Below are 21900 nucleotides of genomic sequence, written 5' to 3' on the forward strand. Positions count from 1 at the left end.
CAAGCAGCCATCTGCAACTGTATACTACTAACATAAATCTTATATGTCCATCTGTCATCCATGAAAACTATAGTATGGAACAATATTTTAGCGTGTATTTCATAGTGAATGCAGTTTATATTGAATTAAATACATCTATTGAGATACCAGAAATCACTGAATTAAATTACATTCACCAAGTTCAAAAGTACACTTATTTTCCCTTTCCCAACCATCAAATGTGTGTATTCATAAACAGATATAAAACATACTGCAAAATCTATGCCAATTAATAAGGTTAAATACTTAACAACCTAATACAAATATTCTCATTTTTAAAGATACATATATACATTTTACATAATTAAAGAAAATATTCAAAGAAAATATACAATTTTACTTATATTTTTCTCCAATTTACAAAGCTAGATCAATTGTATATATTCTTTCCATACATAAGAGTGTATGGAAAGTTACATTTTTATGTCCTACAATTAAGGAAATCTAAATATTAAAAATAAGTTTTAAGACATATATCCAATTATGTACAAAAATAACCACAGGTCAACTTATAGTTTCAAGTTCACTTTAAAAATCATACAAACTGTGAAAAAACAATACTATGAAAAAATTTTGTTCTTAAAGTAGCATACCAACACATATAATCTAGTTGATCCAAAAGTATAAATAATAATTATAAATTACAGTAGTGTCTAAACTGCCCTGTCATAAAAGGAGGTATTCTTTGTAAATATGTGTAAGAGTCTGACCTCATTAAAGTGCCAAAATTATTTTCACTTTACCCATTTTCATTAAAAATTTATAAAAATGTATCATCTTATAAAATTGAGCACACTGAATGCAAAGAAACCCTTGATAACTAAAAATCATTATGAATGCCAATTATTAAGTGACTTGTTCATCAAATATATGCATATATAGGGTGATTTCTTCTTCTCCCTAAATTAAGTATGAACTTCAACATTTTTCTTAATCTGTTATTCACAGATCTATTTCCTCCATATTCTGAGTAGACAAAGTTGGCTTCAATCTGAGCTAAAACAAATGGAGTGGTATCATGTTATATGTGAAATACTTTATCTTTCAAATAAATGATCAGTAGAAAAGTAGAGTTTAATGTATTAATCAAACAACATTAGTACAGGCCCACTATCAGCAAAGTACTATTTTAAGTGCTGTAAAAATAAATAATATACTAGGTGATAAGTTTTTAAAATGAGAAAAATTAAATTACTGAGTATGTAAATACTGATCAACAGTTTATTAAGAAGTCTTTTCAAAGAAAGCCACTAAAATGTACCTAAGTCATTTAAAAAAAAATCTTTTCATATATAATTGGCACTTTACTGAAGTTGGTATTTCTCCCGGAAGACATATAATTGGATAATACTATTATGGAATCACAAAAGGAAAGTGTTAAAAATAAGAAATAGTAGCAAATTACTTCCTGCAATTCTTGATTTAAAGTGAAAATATGTAAATATAACGCTATTCCTGAATTCACTGTATACTGGGATACAAAGAAGATAATCAATCTATGTTCTAATAGTTCAGTAACCTTTTGTGATGGACAGACTAGTGTATATAAATTTAAAAACAAAGTAGCTGGTTTTAAATTCATTAGTTTTCAAGAATAGTTCTCAAAAATCATCACATAAACTTGGTTAAATTTTTATACCATAAATTTTCTAAACAAGCCCCAACTACTGGTAATGGTAATTAAACTAAAACAAGTTGCAAGAAGAATAGAAATACCACTTTGTTTTTAAGATATAAACTTTTAACTAATCACTGGATTTTTTTCTAGTTTAGTTTATTAGTTTTTTTATTTCACACCTGTACAATGGGAAGTGTGTGTGTGTGTGTTCTGAGGTTTTTGGTGGGTTCTGAAGGCACAAGTCTGTTTCTTATATTAAAACAAAAACAAACACATTCATAAATATACAGGAAATGCATTTAATTATAAAATACCAACTTTTAAAATATGATTGTCCATATCGGGTGGATAATGCTGCAATGGCAATGTGAATTCTTACAAATGAAGGCCAATTTTCCGGTTGTAAAATGGTCTCCTTTTGCTATTTCACCCTTCATTTCCTGCATTGCTGAGATCACATTCTACTGAAACAGTCACAACTGCATTCTGACTCTGAAATGATACATCTGTGTCTAATGGTGGCGGCTTATACAAAAAGATTGCACACCCATTGAAGAAAATGGTGATAATTTTACAAGTAACACCTAAATACAAAAACAAAAATTAATCATGCATTTGGGTCTTTAAGTATTACAAAAAAATTAATTCTCACTGAAAAATTCCTCATGAATAGAAACTACTTTAAAGAAGAGCATTATTTACAGTTCTATATTTTAAATATTAAAAGTTTTACAAAGAAAGGTGATATTCTTCAGTAAAACATTTCTATACAACTCAATGAACTAGTCTTTATTTTCTCTTTTTTTTAAGTTTATTTATTCTGAGAAAGAGAGAGACAGAGAGCACACATGCAAGTGGGGGAGGGGCAGAGAGAGAGATGGAGAGAGAATAGCAAGCAGGTCCCCCACTGTCAGTGTAGAGCCTGACGTGGGACTCATTCTCACAAAACAGGAGAAGATGACCTGAGCCGAAATCAAGAGCTGGATGCTTAATCAACTGAGCCTCTACTTTCTTTTCAAACAGTAAAATGTACGATAACTGTTCTTTTCTTGGTTATGCTTGTACATTCTTATAAAATAAGTATTACAGAGAATTAAATAAATCCATGTTTCATTTCTAATTTTATTAACATTGTATGTATAAAAAATTACAAGGAATGAAGCCAGTGACAAAATATAATAGCTTACTATATCTTTGAACCTAAGTAAGTTGTAGAATTTTCATGTCCATGAAGGAAAACAATTCTTAAAATAAAAAGCCTCTGGGCCTCTTAGGAGAAAGCTTCCATGAAATAGATCACATTGAATACTCATCCAAATTTAAGTATCAACTAAAAATATGAAACAGATTCACTTCACAAATTTTGTTTTCAAAGAACTCTGATTCTGAACTTGGCTACATGAAGAGAAACTATTTCTAGCCAGAGTATAAGCATTTAAGTCACGGTTGAATAAATTAAATGACCTCATAATGTAGTTTTTACAATACCTAAATGTATTAGCCATTAGTATTTTATTCAAAATGCATATATGAAAAATAGGAATTTTCACTGAATTATGCATTTATAGAATTACATGTAGGAAGAATAATTACATAGGGATTATTGTCACAATGTTTTTAGAAAATTTAAAGGTATGTATGTTTTGGGGAAAAATTCTCATATTCATCATAGAGTAGGAAAAGGAACAAATTCATCATCTGTACCTTTTGGTTAAAAAATACAAGCATAACAAATTAAATAATTTTTTAAGCATAAAAACACAGTGAATAAAAATGTTTAATAAGTAAAAGTGGTGGAAAGATTAATTTTGCCTAGTTAATATTTATTCTATTATATTTTTGAATTTATGTATTTATTTCTTCAGTGGGCATTTTATTATTCTGTCATTATAAATTCAGACATCATTCTCTAGGTTTAAACACATTGAAGCTTAATAAGCTATCCTGATACATACACCAAAATACAATCACAGTCACAACAAACTGCACAATATGTAAATATATACGTGTGTGTGTGTATTGTATCTAGCACTTCTGAATTTTTTTATTGAATTATACTGGCATAAGATTTGTATTAGTTTCAAGTATATAAGAATAATTTGATATTTTTAAACATTATGAAATGATAACTACCGTAGGTCCAGTTACTGTCACCACATAAAGTCATTACAGTATTATTGAACATAGATCCTATGCTGTACATTACAACCTGTGACCTATTTTATAACTGGGAATTTGTACCTTTTATTCCCCTTCACCTATTTTGCCTGTCCACTCCTTCCCTCCCCTGTGTCGACTACCAGTTTGTTCTCTGTATCTACCAATCTGTTTCTGGCTTGTTTTGTTTCTTTTACTTGTTCGGCTTTTTTTAGATTCCACATATAAATGAGATCATATGTTATTTGTCTTTATCTGACTTATGTCATTTAGCATAATACCACCTAGGTCCATTCATGCTGTCACAAATAACAAGATTTCATCCTTTTTATTCCTGTGTAATGTTCCACTATATATATAGACCACATTTTCTTTATCCATTCATCTATCAATGGACACTTAGGTTACTTTCATATCTTACCTACTAGAAATAATGTTGCAATGAACATAGGAGTACATATATTCATCAGATTGGTATTTTCATTTTCTTCAGATAAATACCCAGAAACACTCAGAAGTAGAATTACTAGATCATATTTAGTTTAGAATTAATAGATCTATTTTTAATTTTTTGAGGAACCCCCACACTACTTTACATAGCGGCTGCACCAGTTTGTATTCCTACCGACAGTGCATGAGAGTTCCCTTTTCTCCACATCCTCACCAACACTTGTTATTTCTTCTTTTTGATAATAGCCATTCTGATAGGTGTGAGGTGATAGGTCACTGTGTTTTTGATTTGCATCTCCCTTATGATTAGTGATGTAAAGTATCTTTTCATGTGCCTGTTGGCCATGTGAATGTCTTCTTTGGAAAAACATCTATCAGATCCTCTGCCTATCTTTTAATCAGGTTGGTTGTTTGCTTTTTTGTTGTTGTTGTTGAGTTATATGATTTCTGTATATAGTTTGAATATCGACCCCTTATTGGACAGCTCATCTCCAAGCATCTTTTCCCATTAAGTTGCCTTTTCATCTGTTTATGGTTTCCTTCACTGTACAAAAAAAAGTTTTTTAGTTGAATGTGACTACATTCCCTTTATTTATTTTTGCCTTAGTTTCCCTTGCCTGAACTCAGAGATCCAAAAAACTACTGTTAAGGCTGCTGTCAAAGAGCTTACTACGTTTTCTTCTAGGAATTTTATGGTTTCAGCTCTTACACTGAAGCCTTTAATACATTTTGACTTTATTGTTGTGTATGGTGTAACAAAGAGGTCCAATTTCATTCTTTTGCATGTAGCTGTCCAGTTTTCCCAGCACCATTTATTGAAGAGACTGTCTTTTCTCCACTGTATGTTCTTGCCTGCTTTATTGTAGGTTAATTGAGCATATAAATATGGGTTTACTTTTGGGATTTCCTTAGTGCAATTGAAAAAGTTGTTTTCTTGATTTCTCTTTCTCATAGTTTGCTATTAGTGTAGAGAAATGTGACAGATTTCTGTATACTAATTTTGTATCCTGCAACTTTACCTAATTCGCTTATTATTTACAATAGTTTTCTGGTGGACTTCCAATACTATGTTGAATAAAAGCGGTGAGAGTAAGCATCCTTGTCATGTTCCTTATCATAGAAGAAAAGCTTTTATCTTTTTACTGTGGAGTAAAATGTTAGCTGTGGGTTTGTCATATGTGTCCTTTATTTATTGAGGTATGTTCCCTCTTTACCTACTTTGTTTAGAGTTTTTATCACAAATGGATGTTGAATTCTGTCAAATGCTTTTCCTTCAATTATGGAAATGATCAGGTTTTTTATCCTTAATTTTGTCAATGTCATGTGTCACACTGATTGGTTTATGGGTACTGATGAACTCTGCATCCCTGAAACAAATCCCACTTAGTCATGGTTTATGATCCTTTTAATATACTGCTGAATTAAGTTTGATACTTTGTTGAGGACTTCTGCATTTATGTTCATTAGGGATATTTGCCTGTAATTTTCTTCTTTGCAGTGTCTTTGGTTTTAATATAAGGATAATGCTGGGCTGAGAAGGATTAAGTATTAACTCTTTAAATGTTTGGTAGAATTCACCTGTGAAGCCATCTGGACCTGGACCTTTGTCTGTTGGGTATTTTTTGATTACTGATTCAATTTCATTACTAGCAACTGGTCTTATGCAGATTTTCTATTTCTTCAAGATTCAGTCTTGGAAGACTATTTTTCTAGGAACTTATTCATTTCTTCTAGGTTATCTAATTTGATGGTGTATAATTGTTCATAATATTCTCTTATGATCCTTTGTATTTCTGTGGTGTCCACTGTAATTTCTCTTCTATCATTTCTGATTTTATTTGTTTGGGCTCTCTTTGTTTCTTGACGAGTTTAGTTAAAAGTGTTGATTTTTGTTGATGTTTTCAAATAACCAACTCTTCGTTTCATTGATCATTTTTATTTATTTATTTGTTTGTTTATTTATTTATCTCTTATTTCACTTACTTTTTCTCCTGGTCTTTATTATTTCCTTCCTTCTATGCACTTTGGGCTTTGTTTTCTTTTTCTAGTTTCTTTAAATGTAAACTTAGATTGTTTGAGATTTTTATTGTTTCCTAAGGAAGGCCTGTATAACAATGAACTTCCTTCCCTTTTACAACTGTTTTTTTGCTGCATCCCCCAAATTCTAGAACATTGTGTTTCCCTTTTTATTTATCTCAAGGTATTTTTTTAATTTCTCTTTTGATTTCTTCTTTGATCCACTGGTTGTTCAGTAGCGTGTTTTTATTATTTTATTATTTTATTTTAATTAATTTATTTTTAAATTTATATCCAAGTTAATTAACATATAGTGCAACAATGATTTCATGAGTAGATTCCTTAATGCCCCTTACCCATTTAGCCCACCTTTCCTCCCACAACCCCTCTAGCAGCCCTCTGTTTGTTTTCTATATTTAAGAGTCTCCTAGTTTTGTCCCCCTTCCTGATTTTATATTATTTTTGCTTCACTTCCCTTATGTTCATCTGTTTTGTATCTTAAATTCCTCATATGAGTGAAGTCATATGGTATGTGTCTTTCTCTAATTTCGCTTAGCAAAATACTCTCTAATTCCATACATATAGTTGCAAGTGGCAATATTTCATTCTTTTTGATTGCTAAGTAATACCACATCTTCTTTATCCATTCATCCATCGATGGACATTTGAGCTCTTTTCATACTTTGGCTATTGTCAATAGCATTGCTATAAACATTGGGGTGCATGTGACCCTTCAAAACAGCACACCTGTATCCCTTAGATAAATACCTAGTAGTGCAATTGCTGGGTCATAAAGTAGTTCTATTTTTAATTTTTTGAGGAACCAAAATACTGTTTTCCAGACTTGCTATACCAGTTTAGTAGCATTTTTTTAAAATCTTCACATATTTTGGAGTGACTGGGTGGCTCAGTCAGTTAAGCATCTGACTTTGGTTCAGGTCATGATCTTACAGTTTGCGTGTTCGAGCCTGATGTCAGGCTCTGTGCTGACAGCTCAGAGCCTGGAGCCTGTTTCAGATTGTGTGTCCCTCTCTGTCTGCCCCTCCCCAGCTCACTCTCTCTCTCAAAAATAAATAAACATTAAAAAAAATTTTAACAGAAAAATAAATAAATAAATCTTGACATATTTTGTGAATTTTCCAGTTTTCTTCTTGTAACTGATTTCCAATGTAATACTTTTGTGGCAAGAAAACATACTGATATGATGTCAGTCTTCTCAAATTTATTGTAACTTGTTTTGTGACCCTGCATGTAATCTATTCTGGAGAATGTCCCATGTGCACTTGAAAAGAATGTGTATTCTGCTGTTTTGGCATGGAATTCTCTGTAAATATCTTTTAGGTTCATTTGATATATTTAAGGCCATACTTACATTATTGATTGTCTATATGGATGATCTATCCACTAATGTGAGTGGGGTATTAAAGTCCCCTACTATTATTGTATTACTATTTCTCCCATTAATACTGGTGATACTTGCTTTACATATTTAGGTACTGCTATGTTAGGTACAGAAATGTTTACAAATGCTATTGGATTGATACCTTTAACATTATGTAATGCCTTTGTCTCCTGTTCCGGTCTTTGTTTTAAAATCTATTTTGTCGGAGGGGCATCTGGGTGGCTCAGTCAGGTAAGTGTCTTGACTCTTTGATTTTGGCTCAGGTCATGACCCCACAGTCCATGAGATTAACCCCCACTCTGGACTCAGCATGGAGCACAGAGACTTTGGATTCTCTCTCTTTCTCTGCCCCTCCCCTGCTCATGCTTGCTCTCACTCTCTCTCTCTCCAAATAAATAAATAAGTAAATAAATAAACTTAAAGTCTATTTTGTCTGAGGTAAGTATTGCTATTCCAGCTTTCTTTCTATTTTTATGGAATGTCTTTTCTATCCCTTCACTTTCAGTCTGGGAGCTTATAGTAGCATATACAAGGGTCTTGTTTTTTATCCATTCAGCCACTATATGTCTTTTGATTATAGAATTTAATTCATTTACATTTAAAGCAATTACTCATAGGTACGTACTTACTGCCATTTTGTTAACTGCTTTCTGGCTATATTTGCAATCTGTTTCTGATCCTTTCTTCTTCTCTTTTTCTCTTCTCCTGTGGCTTATTTTCTTTTATTTGTTTAGATTCCTTTCTCTTTTCCTTTGTGCATTTACTATAAATTTTTTTACATGTGTGGTAACCATAAATTTCACATATAACATCTTACGTATATAAGTCCCTTTCAAGTTGATAGTAACTTAATTTTGAACACATTTCAAAACTTTATACTTATACTCACATTCTCCACATTTTAGATTTTTGATAACACATTTTACATCTTTTTACTTCATGTTTCCTTAACTAATTATGCATTTTAAATGAACTTTACTATTTTTATCTTTTACCCTTAACACTTACTTTATTAGAGGTTGATCTACTATCTTTATTATTTATTTACATTTACTGGTGAGATTTTTATTCTCATGTTTTCTCATTAATTAGTGTCTTTTCTTTTTAGCTTAAGAGAAGTGCCTTTAATATTTCTTGTAAGGCCGGGTTAGTGGTGATGAACTTCCTTTAGTTTTTGCTTACATGGAAAACTCTTTATATCTCCTTTAATTCTAAATGATAACCTTGCTGGCTAGAGTACTCTTGCTTGACAGTTTTTTTTTTTTCCTTTAAGGTTTTGAATATGTCATGCCATTCCTTTCCATCCTGTGCAGTTTCTGCTGAAAAACCTGCTGATAGGCTTATTGGGTTTACCTTATAGGTAATATATTTCATTCCCTTGCTGCTTTTAAGATTCTCTTTTATCTTTAACCTTTATCATTTTAATTATAATTTGTCTTGGCGTATCTCTTTGGGTTCATCTTATTTGGAACTTTCTGGGATATCTGGATGTTGATGATCCAGATGAACATCCAGATGATCCAGATGTTGATGAATCTTCCTTTTTCTAGATTAGGGAAGTTTTCGGCCATTATTTCTTCAAATAATTTTTCTGGCCCTTTTCTCCCCTCTTCTCCTTCTGGGGCCCCTAAAATGCAAATGTGACTCCACTTAATGTTCTTCCAGAGGTCCCTTAAGGTATCACTTCTTTTAATTCTATTTTCATTTTGCTCCTCTGAGTGTTTTCCATTGCTGTCTTCCAGATCACTGATTCATTCCATTATTTTGTCCATTCTGCTGCTGAAACCCTTAGAATATTTTTTAGTTCAGTTATAAGTTATGTCTTGTACCTTCTTATATTTTCTACATTTTTCTTGAAGTTCTCGCTATTCATCCATTCTTTTCCCAAAATTGGTGAGCATCTTTATGATCATTGCTTTGAACTCTTTATCAGTAGGCTGCTTATCTGTATTTCCCTAAAGTCTTTTTTTCTGAGAGTTGCTTTGTTCTTTGGTTTGGAATATATTCCTCTGTCTTCTCATTTTGCTTATCTCTCTGTTATTAGTCTATATGTTTTAGGTACAATGACTACCTTTTTCAGTCTTGAAGTCGTGGGCTTGTGTAAGAGCTGTTTCATGTGGCCCCAAAACATAATCTCCCCTGGCTACAGACACAGGCCCCCAATGGATATCCTTTTGTGGGCACTAAGTGCTAGCTGGCTACAATAGGGACGCAGCTGCTTTATGGGGTAGGTAGGGCTCCAGGTGCTTGGCCAATCCAGTTTTGGCTTGGCAGCCATATGGATAGGGCAGTGGTTAAGGTGTTTGCCTGATCCAGTTGGAGCTTGTCTGCTACATTGGGAGGGTGACGCTCAGGAAGTTTATCTTTCTAGTTGTGGCTAGATCTCTACAGTGGGTGAGGAGGGTACTGGGAATTTTCTCAGCCTGGTTACAGTGCAGGGTGCACAAACATGACCTCTGGTGCTAGTAGACGAGAGGGAGGGCACAGAAAATGACATTCAAAGACTGTCACCACCAAGTTGGGATGAAATTACAAAAATAGCACCTACCAGGGCTTCTGTCCCTGGATAATGTCACCGCAGGTTCCTGCCTCTCTAGCACCCACCTTAAATTTAGTAAGTGGGTCTTCTGTGCTTATAGTCTGGGTGTTTTTCAATCTGTTGCTTTTGTGCTGGATCTCAGAATGAGTGGGTCTGCACATAAGCCCTTTAAGAGTGGGATTTCTGTTCCCTATAGTTCTGTGATTCTCTTGATCTTAATCTCTGTTTATTTTCACAACCAGATGTTTTGAGATCTTGTCTTTCCAGTGCCAGTCCTCAGGGTCAGGGTGCCTATTGTGCAGCACAATCCATTCACTAGTTGAGGAACTGCTCTTTATTTTGGGAATCCCTCCCAATTGTGGAGTTACTGTGTCTGGGGTGAGATCCTCAGCAAGGCCATGTCTCTGCCTTTCCTACCCTACTTAATGCATCTCTTTTGTCTCTTGTTATGGGGTGCTGTGTCGAATGCTAAGATCCTTTTTAGAAAATTATTCTATATGTAGCTGTAAATTTATTGTGTCCATGGGAGGAGATGAGTTCAGGGTCTTCCTATGCCACCATCTTGAAACCTCTACCTCTATTTTTAATTTAAATATTTTAATATTTTAGGTTGTTTTTAAATTTTTAAATTTTAACTCTTGCAAAACACATGCATTGGCGTAATCAATCTTCTGCAATCTTAAATGTCATTTATTGCTTAACCAAGACTTTCCAAGATGGGCTACCAAAGGCAAAAAGGGTTAAACATCATAGCTAACCTTTTAAACTATAAAAACATTTCTTACAACATGCCTCCGAGCCAAAAGATACTTCCCTACCTCAGCTCTAAGTACTTTCCAAAGAGCAGGTATCTAGATGACAATCATTCCAGAGAGATTTTCAGAATTGTCTTTTATCTTTTTGTCAGACTTTCAAAAAAATTTTTGACAGAAGTTGTTTTAAAAAATTACATGTGATTTCATGAAAGGTAAAATGTTATTCTCTTCTGAGACTGAGCCTAACAGACTCATTAAAACCTTTCATCACATGCTGTGTTAACTGATCTCTATAGGATACCCCAGTAGCATAGACTAATAAACATTATAAAACTTAAGTAACAATAAGATTTTTTTTTTCTTTTGACATTACCAATTTAATCTAAAGTTATCAAGAAACCACCACTTACTTATGGCTACTAGCATGTAGGCCATCTTGATGTTATCATAAATCCAGCAAGCGCCTCTAGTTCCACATTCATTAAAATCCCACAGAATACATGTGCTGTCTATTGTGATACCAAATATAATTGGTCCAGGTATTGTGCCTAGAAGAATTATATGTGAAATACACATCAGTAAAGATTATAGCCTACAGTTATAGATTTTTATATACATGGTTATACATATATTTTATATAAATAAGACTAGGAATTAATCTGCACATATATAAATCAATCAGTTCATGTACAAGTAATAGGGGTATAAAGAAACAGATAAAACATTCTAAAATAATTATATAATTATTATGTACTTCTAATCAATGCAAAAATTCATTTTAATAAGAATATCTGGCATGCATTAGGCTAACATTTAGCTAAGTAAATATTTTAATTTACTGCTTTCCTAATTTAATGAATATGTTTGAAATTAGCTATTTTAATTTTAAAAAATCAAAATCATTGATGCACAAGTGCTAAACTACAGTATATGTGTTGTGTGCATGTGCATGCATGAAGAGTGCACATGTGTATGCACGCACATGCACATACATATACATTCATACTAACATGCTTAGGAATACTATCTCAAAAACACCCCCTCCCTCGCATGAAGTCACGAGGCTCTAAGCTGCCACATCTTTAGGAAGTTTCCAACTGTTGCAAATCAAATACATGAAGTGTTATTTCTTAGACAAAGATTTCAGTTACATCCAGTCTGTTTTTTCATGACCTGAAGCCTGACAGAGTCAAAATAGCACTGGATTGAGAATAAAGTTATCATTTTCCTATTCTCATTTTCACCACAAATTGTGTAACCCTGGGCAAATCCCTGAATCTCCCAGAACCTTAGTTTATTCACCTGAAGATGGGAAAGTTGGTTCAGGGGATTTCTAATGCTCCTAACTTTTGGTTTTTAGTTTCATAAATGATCTTTATATTATGGGTATAATATTGTGGGAATAATCATACACACATATAATTATATGTATAATACAGTATTTCTGTCCTTCTGTTTCTTCCTACATCTGGAAACTTATGAAATTTTCTATAAAATCTTTCTTCCATCAGTTCTTAACTAGCCACAATATGTATATCAAATTTTAATTGAAATTTGTTAACTCATTATTTTTCATTGCTAATACAATATAATCATGCCCCAAATGGAGATCAATGCTGGGAGAAAAGGAATTGCAATAGTTATAAATATGATTCTATCATAATTTATGTTGATAATAGGTTTTACATGAATAGGAAAAATTTATGTATTTTACTGTGCTCAATTAAAAATGTGTTGATGATCCTATGTTATATTTATAATAAATATGATACACTCTTTAAAGTTATATTTGTAACAGAATTGGAAATGACAGTTAACCAATCAGGTAGGTTAAAGAGTAAAGTCATTATTTTCTTATGTGATCTGTAAACAATACTACATCTCAAATATTAGAAAACAACTTTCTTCAATGACAATTACATAGTTTTCTATGGCATTTAAATTATTTTCTTGGCATATCCCTTAAGTGAATTAATCAATAATGCTAATCAACAAAAATAACCAACAGTCACCAATGAATTAAGAAAAATGGCATACCAACTAATCGAAGCAGCATAAACTGTATTCCCAATGCTAGGGACCGTTGCCTCTGATTAACACACCTAAAGATATCAAATACGTATACGTTAACTAAAAGTGGTCATATAGTATATTTGCTCTTAAAGCCAATTTATTTTTCTACCAGTTTAGCATTTCTAGATTAAGTAAATGTTATGTGCATGAAATAAACAAACTATTTGTAACAGCTTATACAGAGTTGAACCTTTCTGGAATTATAAAAGAAGAAAAATGTTACATGAACTAAAACACTACAAAACACCAAAAAGAATCAAAGTTCGACAAATATATCGAATATGTATGAATTGAAACAAATGTAAAAAAGAAAGCACATGCATTAATAAGACTTGTTTTCTTACTATCCCTTAAGTCACAAGTCACATGACTTAAGTCACAAACAAATAAATATTACTCTAATTCTTACTAAGTTTTGAGACAGAAACCATACATAGGGGATAAAGTACTAATTCAGGTTTTGTAAAACAGTTCTTGAGGCTCACTCTGATTCAACAATGATTCTTTAAGTAATGACTATCAAACATGAAATGAGACATGATACTGGCACACAAGAGTTAGACAGGAGATAAAAGAGACCAACTAGTTCTTAAAAACAAACATGTAGTTGAAAAGTTTTATAGATAATGTTCCAAAAATGAAGTTTTAAAAAATCGCTTTCTCGGTTCTCTAAATAACTCCAATTTCCACATAGGATAATGTTACCAGACTATTTAATATTTGCAGACAGAATCTCCAAAATTTCCATTGGACAAAAAGTATGTGAAAAAGTAATGAGTATCAGGGAACAAAAACTGAAGAGTAAAAGAGCTAGAGGTTGTTAGGAAAGACATAGAAAGACTGATGAACTTACGAAAGGGCAGATTTTTTTATCAAAAAAAAAAATTGATAAGTATTTTTATCAAGTGTTGTGAAGGAAAAAGAGCAAATTGAAAGCTCAAAACACTGCCAAGAGCCATGTGGCATCTAGCTTCTCATCTAGTAGAGCATTGTTTTGAGAAGGTTGAATATCACTGCACCTACTATATGAGGTAGAATTCAGGTCATTCTGATTCTGACATATGCGGAATACTCTATATTTCCATCATACTCAAACACGGTTGAATAGCTTAAACTGAAGCCTGATGAAAGAGTCAGAGAAGCTAAAGTCAAGTATATTCCAGATAGGCAATATTAAGACACTTTCACATACATGATCACATTTAAACCTCATATATCTGGGGTTCAATGAAGTAGCTTTTCCAATGTCATAGAAGTAACAATGTTATAAGAACTGAATTAGTTTTAGAACCAGTGGTCAATATATGAACCAAATGAACCTGAGTCTATTTTCTTTACACTCAAATTGTCTTAGGGATGGCAAATTTCACAATATAATACATACCTTAGGATGGACACAGTTATAGGAGTACCAGCCATAAATGTAAAGATAATTGTAGCAAAGAAAATGCCAAGGAATATGGGCAAATTTGCACATCGACTTTCACATTTTCCAGCTTTAGCTTCAGAAATAAAACTTGCCGAAGTAGGAGTTATTTCTGTATTCCTTGCAATACAGGAACAATTGTAATATTCCTACAAATATTAGACATGATGATATTGCACGTGCTTATCTTGAAAACATATTTTATCATTGTAAGTTAGGTGATTTACAGACATGGCAATCATTTTACACAATCTTAATCTTTGAACAACAAATAATGCTACAAAAGAGTAATTAACTCTTAAGAGATTAAGTAAGTGAAAATAAAGGACCACATTTATGAAGTAGAATCATCTGTATTTGAGTTGTGTTCACTGCTTCAACTTGTAAGCTATTACTGACTCATAACTTATAAAATAAATGGACAAGAATATACCAATTATCTGACCTCACCTTCCAGACTACTTTTAATAAATCATATTTGTTCAAATTATTTTCTTGCTTTCTTTTCCATTATAGAAGGTAAAGAAGCACACTATCTACAATAGTTTGAAAGGACAAACACTATAATTTTAACAAATGTCACCGCAAAATTAACTAATATAACACAAGTCTCTAGGAAAAAAAGATGTTGCTTTCAAGTAAACAACTTTACTATCATCTTCTGAACTTTCTGTAATTGCTTTACTAAAAGCAAGTTCTATCCCTTCTAAGATGACATATTTATGACAATGGTAAGCTAGAAGTTATTGCTTCATTATCCTAAAGGCTATTTTATATATAAATATATAAGATTATGTAATATATACTTACATATAAATTAATAATATGAACTGTTGGAAGGTAACATGTTAAAAGATTACAATTATTACTTTTGTAGGAAAGAAATTCAGAGTTTAGGGGTGCCTGGATGGCTCAATTGGTTAAGCTTCCGACTTCGGCCTAAGTCATGATCTTGCCATTCCCAAGTTCAAGCCCCGCATTGGGGTCTGTGCTGGCAGCTCTGAGCCTGGAACCTGCTTCAAATTCTGTGTCTCCTTCTTTCTCTCTTCCCCTCCCCCATACTCACTCTGTCTCTCTCTCTCTCAACAATAAATAAACATTAGGAAAAAAAAATTCAGAGTTTAAGAAGTTTGTTAGGCATAACTACTTTTTAAATGTTTTTTTACAGCTCAATTGCATTCTTACTATAAATCTTTTTACAAGTTTAAGGCCTCAATAAAGTCATAACAGAGCCATAGAAGTCAAAGGGAAATAGTACTTTTTTTATTCTAAAGGCCAGAGACCTTTTTTCAGTGCTAAAGCTAATCTAAGGCCAGTGGTACTGACACAGGATATCCAAATATGCAGATGACACTCCCAAAATGGAATATTACATACTCAGCACCTGGATATATCAAATAACGAAGAAATGTAGCCTTTAAAATTTTAAGAGAAAAGTATTTTCTATCTTGATGAAACTGTATACCTCTCTTAAATAAAAAAGTATACAGTTTTACCTGCAATATACCTAGCTCTTACTCAACATTTGCTTTGTTGTTTGGGTCAGTGTAAAAATATAAGACTAATATTTCTGTGAACAAATGTGCATAGGTATTTACTGTATTATTATCAATGCATTTTGCATATCTGAAATATTCCATAAGAAAAAAATCCTGTGAAAAAATGAGTTGTGACATGGACCAGATAGACATCAAAAGCCAGAACAAATAGAAAATTTGTAAGTCAAAATAACTTGCTTTTCCTAAACAATCCCTAGAAGACAATTTGCTATTTAAGATGGAAATTACAGTACTTGGAGAAAAATATAAATATCAAATTAATTATATCAAAATAACCAATACCACTTCAAGTATGTTCTGGGTATTAAAGTTTTTTTTTTTCTTTTTTTGGTTTCCTTATGCAGGATAATATTTGTGTCTAACATTTTTAGTTATGGGAGTAAAAGTCCACAAATATCTTTTTGTTGTAATCTACTGGTTAGAGTTATTCAATAGCGCTTAGCAATCATATTTTATACACAAGAAAATGTTACCTACATACCTACCTCTGAAAGTAATAGTTACCTATCATTCAGATACTTCTGATTCTATAACATGCATCATACTCATTTGTGGAATTTGATCCCTTATAAGTAGCACAAACACCTAATTTTCTCAATCTGTTTTAAAACTAAAGGAAGCCCAGATATGTACTGGTTTGAAGGCATGATAACCCTGAGACCTGAGATCTTAAAAATCTTCTGGAGGCCATTTATTTTTCATAGGTACTTTATGGTAATGATCTAGTTTTATCCCATGGATTAAAATTGCACATATGGTACCCAAGTCCGTTAGGTCTACTATGATTCACCACAGACATTTTTTTGACACATTTTTCAATGTTCTTAGATGATTGTTTTAAAATCTATAAGCTAGGTAATATGGAAAAAAATGTACATTGTTCCTCATATTCTCACACACCCTGCAGGAAGATCAAATCCTAGTATGTTCAGATAAATTTCTAATGTATTTATTACACACAAAATCATTAAAGATATGTGTACATGTATATGCACACATATATTTATGTGTGTGTTTATGAACATATAAATGCATACAACCACACACATACACACACAAACACATCCAAGTTGGCTTTAGAAGAAATCTGAAGTAATTTTATAGATTCTTTCAATTAGCTTTTTCTACTTATTTATGTATAAATCTTTTCTTACAATCTTAAACTTATCTTTATATGGTAAAAGAAATGCCATTTCACTAGTCTACATTTCAAATATTCAAGATTGTACTGTTTTGTCATAATTGTTATGTATCTTACTCATTGTGGTCTCTTATTTCACAGTATATATTTCTCTCAGATCTTTTTAAAGTTATCACATTACATATTAATCCATAACATATTATGTACTACTAATAATCTGAATGCTATTTTTCCCCAAACTCTTAAATTTAGCTAAGATGAAATCTTTAGATTATAGATATAGTACAATAAAATTCTATTGGATATTCTTAAACTATTTAGCTGTTTAAAAAAATCATATCTAGGTAAACTAATATGCATTCTAACCTAGAATTAAAAGTAAATTTGTATTTGAGAATTAATGATTTGGGGCATTTTAAAATGAATCTGTGGTGCATCAAATAAGAATAATAAATATTTATTATGTTTCTAATATATACACTGTAATTAGTAAGAATAGAAGTTCCCTGACTTCTAGGGGCATAAAGCATGGTTGAGAAAATAACACAATGTAAAAAGGTAAATAATATTTCATTACTATAATAGAAGTGATGTAACAAGATGTAGGTGATTAACTGCCAAATTTATTTTTCAACATTTAATGCATCTGAAATATAAAGGAAGAAGAGTCTTTTCCAGCAGGAGTGCTTAGGGTCTTTAAAAAACAAAAAAATGTATATATGCATACACACACACAATTAAGAACACTGTGCATGAGCTCTACCCTCTTAACAAATTTAAAGTGTGTAATACATTATTGTTGACAATACATACAATGTTGTATAGCAGATCGCTAAAGTTTATCCATCTAACTTGACTGAAACTTTATGCTGGCTTCTGAATGAAGGAGGTGGGCCAGCAAGGGAAGAACAGACAGGTACTGCATAACTCCACTAGAAGGACAAAGAAGGTCATCCATAAATGTACAAACACACTACCTCATTAAGGTAAAGCAGAAGACCCAAGTTACCTTTGGCTGTCTTTTTAAAAGAGAATTTTTACAACCTGCAAAGCAGGGAGAGAAATACTGGACCCCATCTCCTCCACAGACAGGATAATAATATGATTGAAAGCAGTTACAACCGGCATTACAAGGAGCAGTCAAGTTTCCCAGTTCTCCTGTCCTGTCATCAAGAAATGAAATGAGGCAAATTATCTATATTATAACTTTTAATGAACAGTTCAGAAGCATTGTTAGATCTTGCCCTTTAGTCATTTATTTACTCACTCAACACATACTTAATTACTGAATGAATAAAACAAATCAAATGTCTGCCTTTTCACACAAAATTTAATTTCTTGTGGGAGAGAGAGTCAGCATAAACAATACTTATATAATACAATGTGTCTCAGTGATAAGAAAAACAGGCAGAGTAAGCAAATAAAGCAGGGTTTCTCATTAGGTACTACATTATTCTTTGAAGGGTAGCAGGGAGGGAGTGCTGCTTTTGTGGATTATAGGATGCCTAGCAGCATCCCTGGCCTCTACCCATTAGATGCCAGTAGTATCCCTCAGTTATGACAACCAAAATGTCTCCAGACATTGCTAAATTTCCCTAGAGTGTGGAAAATTTTACATCTACAAGGATGAATAAAATAATGGTATTCAAAATACTCATACTCATTTTATCAGTGGGAAAACTAGGGCCCAGAGAGATTAAGCTTTCTATCTTCACCAAACATTCCTGGTTCCCAGGCTCAGTTTTGTTCCATGCTGCCTTTTAATAGGATGCAATATCTTTGATAACATCGTTATGTTATCTTCAGGGTTACCCTAACCAAAGATACTTCTCCAATCCCTGTTTGTTCATTCATTCAACCAATAAACATTGAGCAAATGCTAGGCCCTATGCTAGGTATTAGGAATACAAAGCTGAGTAAAGTACTTGCTGTCCTCAAAGATTTCACAGTCTAGGAGCAGAGATAGACACAGGAAATTATACACTAATATGGTGAACATGGTTACAGGTATTTGCAAAGTGTACTTTAGAAGCACTGAAGGACAAGCTGAAGTTTAGGTGAGAGTCTTTAGGAGCTACTACCTGAGACAGTCTTAAAGGATGAGTAAGAGTTAGCTGGATACATGGGGAATGTGAAGGGCACTTCAGAAAAGCTGGTACACATTCACAAAAATAAACTCAAAATGGATAAAGGACCTGAATGTGAGACAGGAAACCATCAAAACCTTAGAGGAGAAAGCAGGAAAAGACCTCTCTGACCTCAGCCGTAGCAATCTCTTACTTGGCACATCCCCAAAGGCAAGGGAATTAAAAGCAAAAGTGAATTACTGGGACCTTATGAAGATAAAAAGCTTCTGCACAGCAAAGGAAACAACCAACAAAACTAAAAGGCAACCAACGGAATGGGAAAAGATATTTGCAAATGACACATCGGACAAAGGGCTAGTATCCAAAATCTATAAAGAGCTCATCAAACTCCACACCCGAAAAACAAATAACCCAGTGAAGAAATGGGCAGAAAACATGAATAGACACTTCTCTAAAGAAGACATCCGGATGGCCAACAGGCACATGAAAAGATGCTCAACGTCGCTCCTTATCAGGGAAATACAAATCAAAACCACACTCAGATATCACCTCACGCCAGTCAGAGTGGCCAAAATGAAGAAATCAGGAGACTATAGATGCTGGAGAGGATGTGGAGAAACAGGAACCCTCTTGCACTGTTGGTGGGAATGCAAATTGGTGCAGCCGCTCTGGAAAGCAGTGTGGAGGTTCCTCAGAAAATTAAAAATAGACCTACCCTATGACCCAGCAATAGCACTGCTAGGAATTTATCCAAGGGATACAGGAGTACTGATGCATAGGGGCACCTGTACCCCAATGTTTATAGCGGCACTCTCAACAATAGCCAAATTATGGAAAGAGCCTAAATGTCCATCAACTGATGAATGGATAAAGAAATTGTGGTTTATATACACAATGGAATACTACGTGGCAATGAGAAAAAATGAAATATGGCCTTTTGTAGCAACATGGATGGAACTGGAGAGTGTGATGCTAAGTGAAATAAGCCATACAGAGAAAGACAGATACCATATGGTTTCACTCTTATGTGGATCCTGAGAAACATAACAGAAACCCGTGGGGGAGGGGAAGGGAAAAAAAAAAAAAAAGAGGTTAGAGTGGGAGAGAGCCAAAGCATAAGAGACTGTTAAAAACTGAGAACAAATTGAGGGTTGATGGGGGGTGGGAGGGAGGGCAGGGTGGGTGATGGGTATTGAGGAGGGCACCTTTTGGGATGAGCACTGGGTGTTGTATGGAAACCAATTTGACAGTAAATTTCATATATTAAAAAATAAAAAAATAAATAAATAAATAAATAAATAAATAAATAAAAGAAAAGCTGGTACAGAAGCATAAAGGTGAGATATAGCTTCCTATATGGACAAATATGAATGATGTCTGAGGCAGTGGGTGATCAGAAACATAGTTGAAGAGGGGTCAGAGACCAGATAATTGAGGGCCTTATCGACCTGTTAAAAAAACAATGGGTTTTAACCTATTTTTGAAAATGTAATCAAAGTATTTTTACACTGGAAAGTGACACTGTCAAAAGCACATCTTAGAGAAATAATGCCAGGAGTGATGCAGAGTATAAATGTGAAGGAAGGAGACCAGTTATAATATGCCAAACAGTAATTTATGACAATCGACAATATATAGGAGAACCAAAATAGAACATTTGATTAAAGGAGACAGATTTGGGAAATATTTTGGCTGATTCTGGATGTAGAATCATCTAAAATATTGGGGGTAAGACGTGGTGTTTGAAGATGGGTATAGGACAAAAGAGTCAAGAAACTATTATTAGAAAAATAGTCAATGCTTGAAAAGTTTATTAAATGCTCTTAATATATACATATTGTTTTAAAAATACATAACACATTTTAAATTTCCTGAATATTTAAAATATACACGTGTATAAACATACACACCCATACTACACACTGTCTAACTTGGTGTTTTGGTAGAAAAAGAGAACTAGTTTGGGGAGGACATGATGAATGAGGTTTTATACATACTGAAGTTTAAGAGTATCAGAATTTGGTGAAGAAATATGGCCTGGAGCTAGATATCTAATATAGTTTGCATATAAATGTGGCTGAAAACATGATAATGATAAGATTAGCCATATAAGGAGCATAGAGCAAGAGAGTAGAGGTCTCCAGTGTCCATTTATTTCATGAATACATAGTAAGCTCCAATATTGTGCTAGACTCTACTCAAAGTGATGGAAACATATCTAAAAGAAATAAATAGAAAAAGGGAGGGAGGAAAGAAGGAAATGGAAAAGGAAGGCAGGCAGGTAGGGCAGAAAGAAAAGGATAATAAAATCCCTTCTCATCACCATGAAGCTAACTTCCTTGCTTTCCACTGCAGGTCAAAATCAGTAAATGAGTGATTTATCTAAGGATTATAAGAGAATAACTGCTATGTTGGAAAATGATATTTAAGGGGTAGGTGGAGAATAAGGAGTCAAGAAAGAGTAAAGGAGAGAAAACAAATTGGAAACAAATCAGTGGAAGTTGGAAGAAAAGGTGATCAAAGAGTGAATTGTAAATAATTCATTACTCTGCCTGGAGTCTCTTCCTCTAATCAGTTCCATAGGCTGCTGCTAGATATCTTTATCAAACACTATTTTACCCACAAAAGCAAGCATTAT

The 21900-nt window shown here is 33.0% G+C and overlaps 1 protein-coding gene across 3 annotated transcripts in view; it reads right to left on the bottom strand.

Moving 5' to 3' along the window:
- SLCO4C1 (solute carrier organic anion transporter family member 4C1) overlaps positions 1-21900 on the bottom strand; it is a 107247-nt gene that overhangs the window by 32563 nt on the left and 52784 nt on the right. For 2 of the 3 annotated variants that reach the window (XR_007461330.1, XR_007461329.1), the window contains exons 9-12: positions 18185-18338; positions 14434-14624; positions 13014-13078; positions 11387-11524 (exon numbers count right to left, since the gene is read on the bottom strand). Coding sequence is in view for 1 of the 3 variants with exons in the window: in XM_049647683.1 (XP_049503640.1) it covers positions 2084-2241; positions 11387-11524; positions 13014-13078; positions 14434-14624; positions 18185-18338 (706 nt within the window). In the remaining 2 variants the exon portion in view is untranslated. Of the gene's footprint in view, positions 1-1936; positions 2242-11386; positions 11525-13013; positions 13079-14433; positions 14625-18184; positions 18339-21900 lie in introns of those variants that run through there. The other variant, XM_049647683.1, reaches the window with a different exon arrangement.

The sequence above is a fragment of the Panthera uncia genome (assembly GCF_023721935.1).
Source record: "Panthera uncia isolate 11264 chromosome A1 unlocalized genomic scaffold, Puncia_PCG_1.0 HiC_scaffold_17, whole genome shotgun sequence".
NCBI lineage: Eukaryota > Metazoa > Chordata > Mammalia > Carnivora > Felidae > Panthera > Panthera uncia.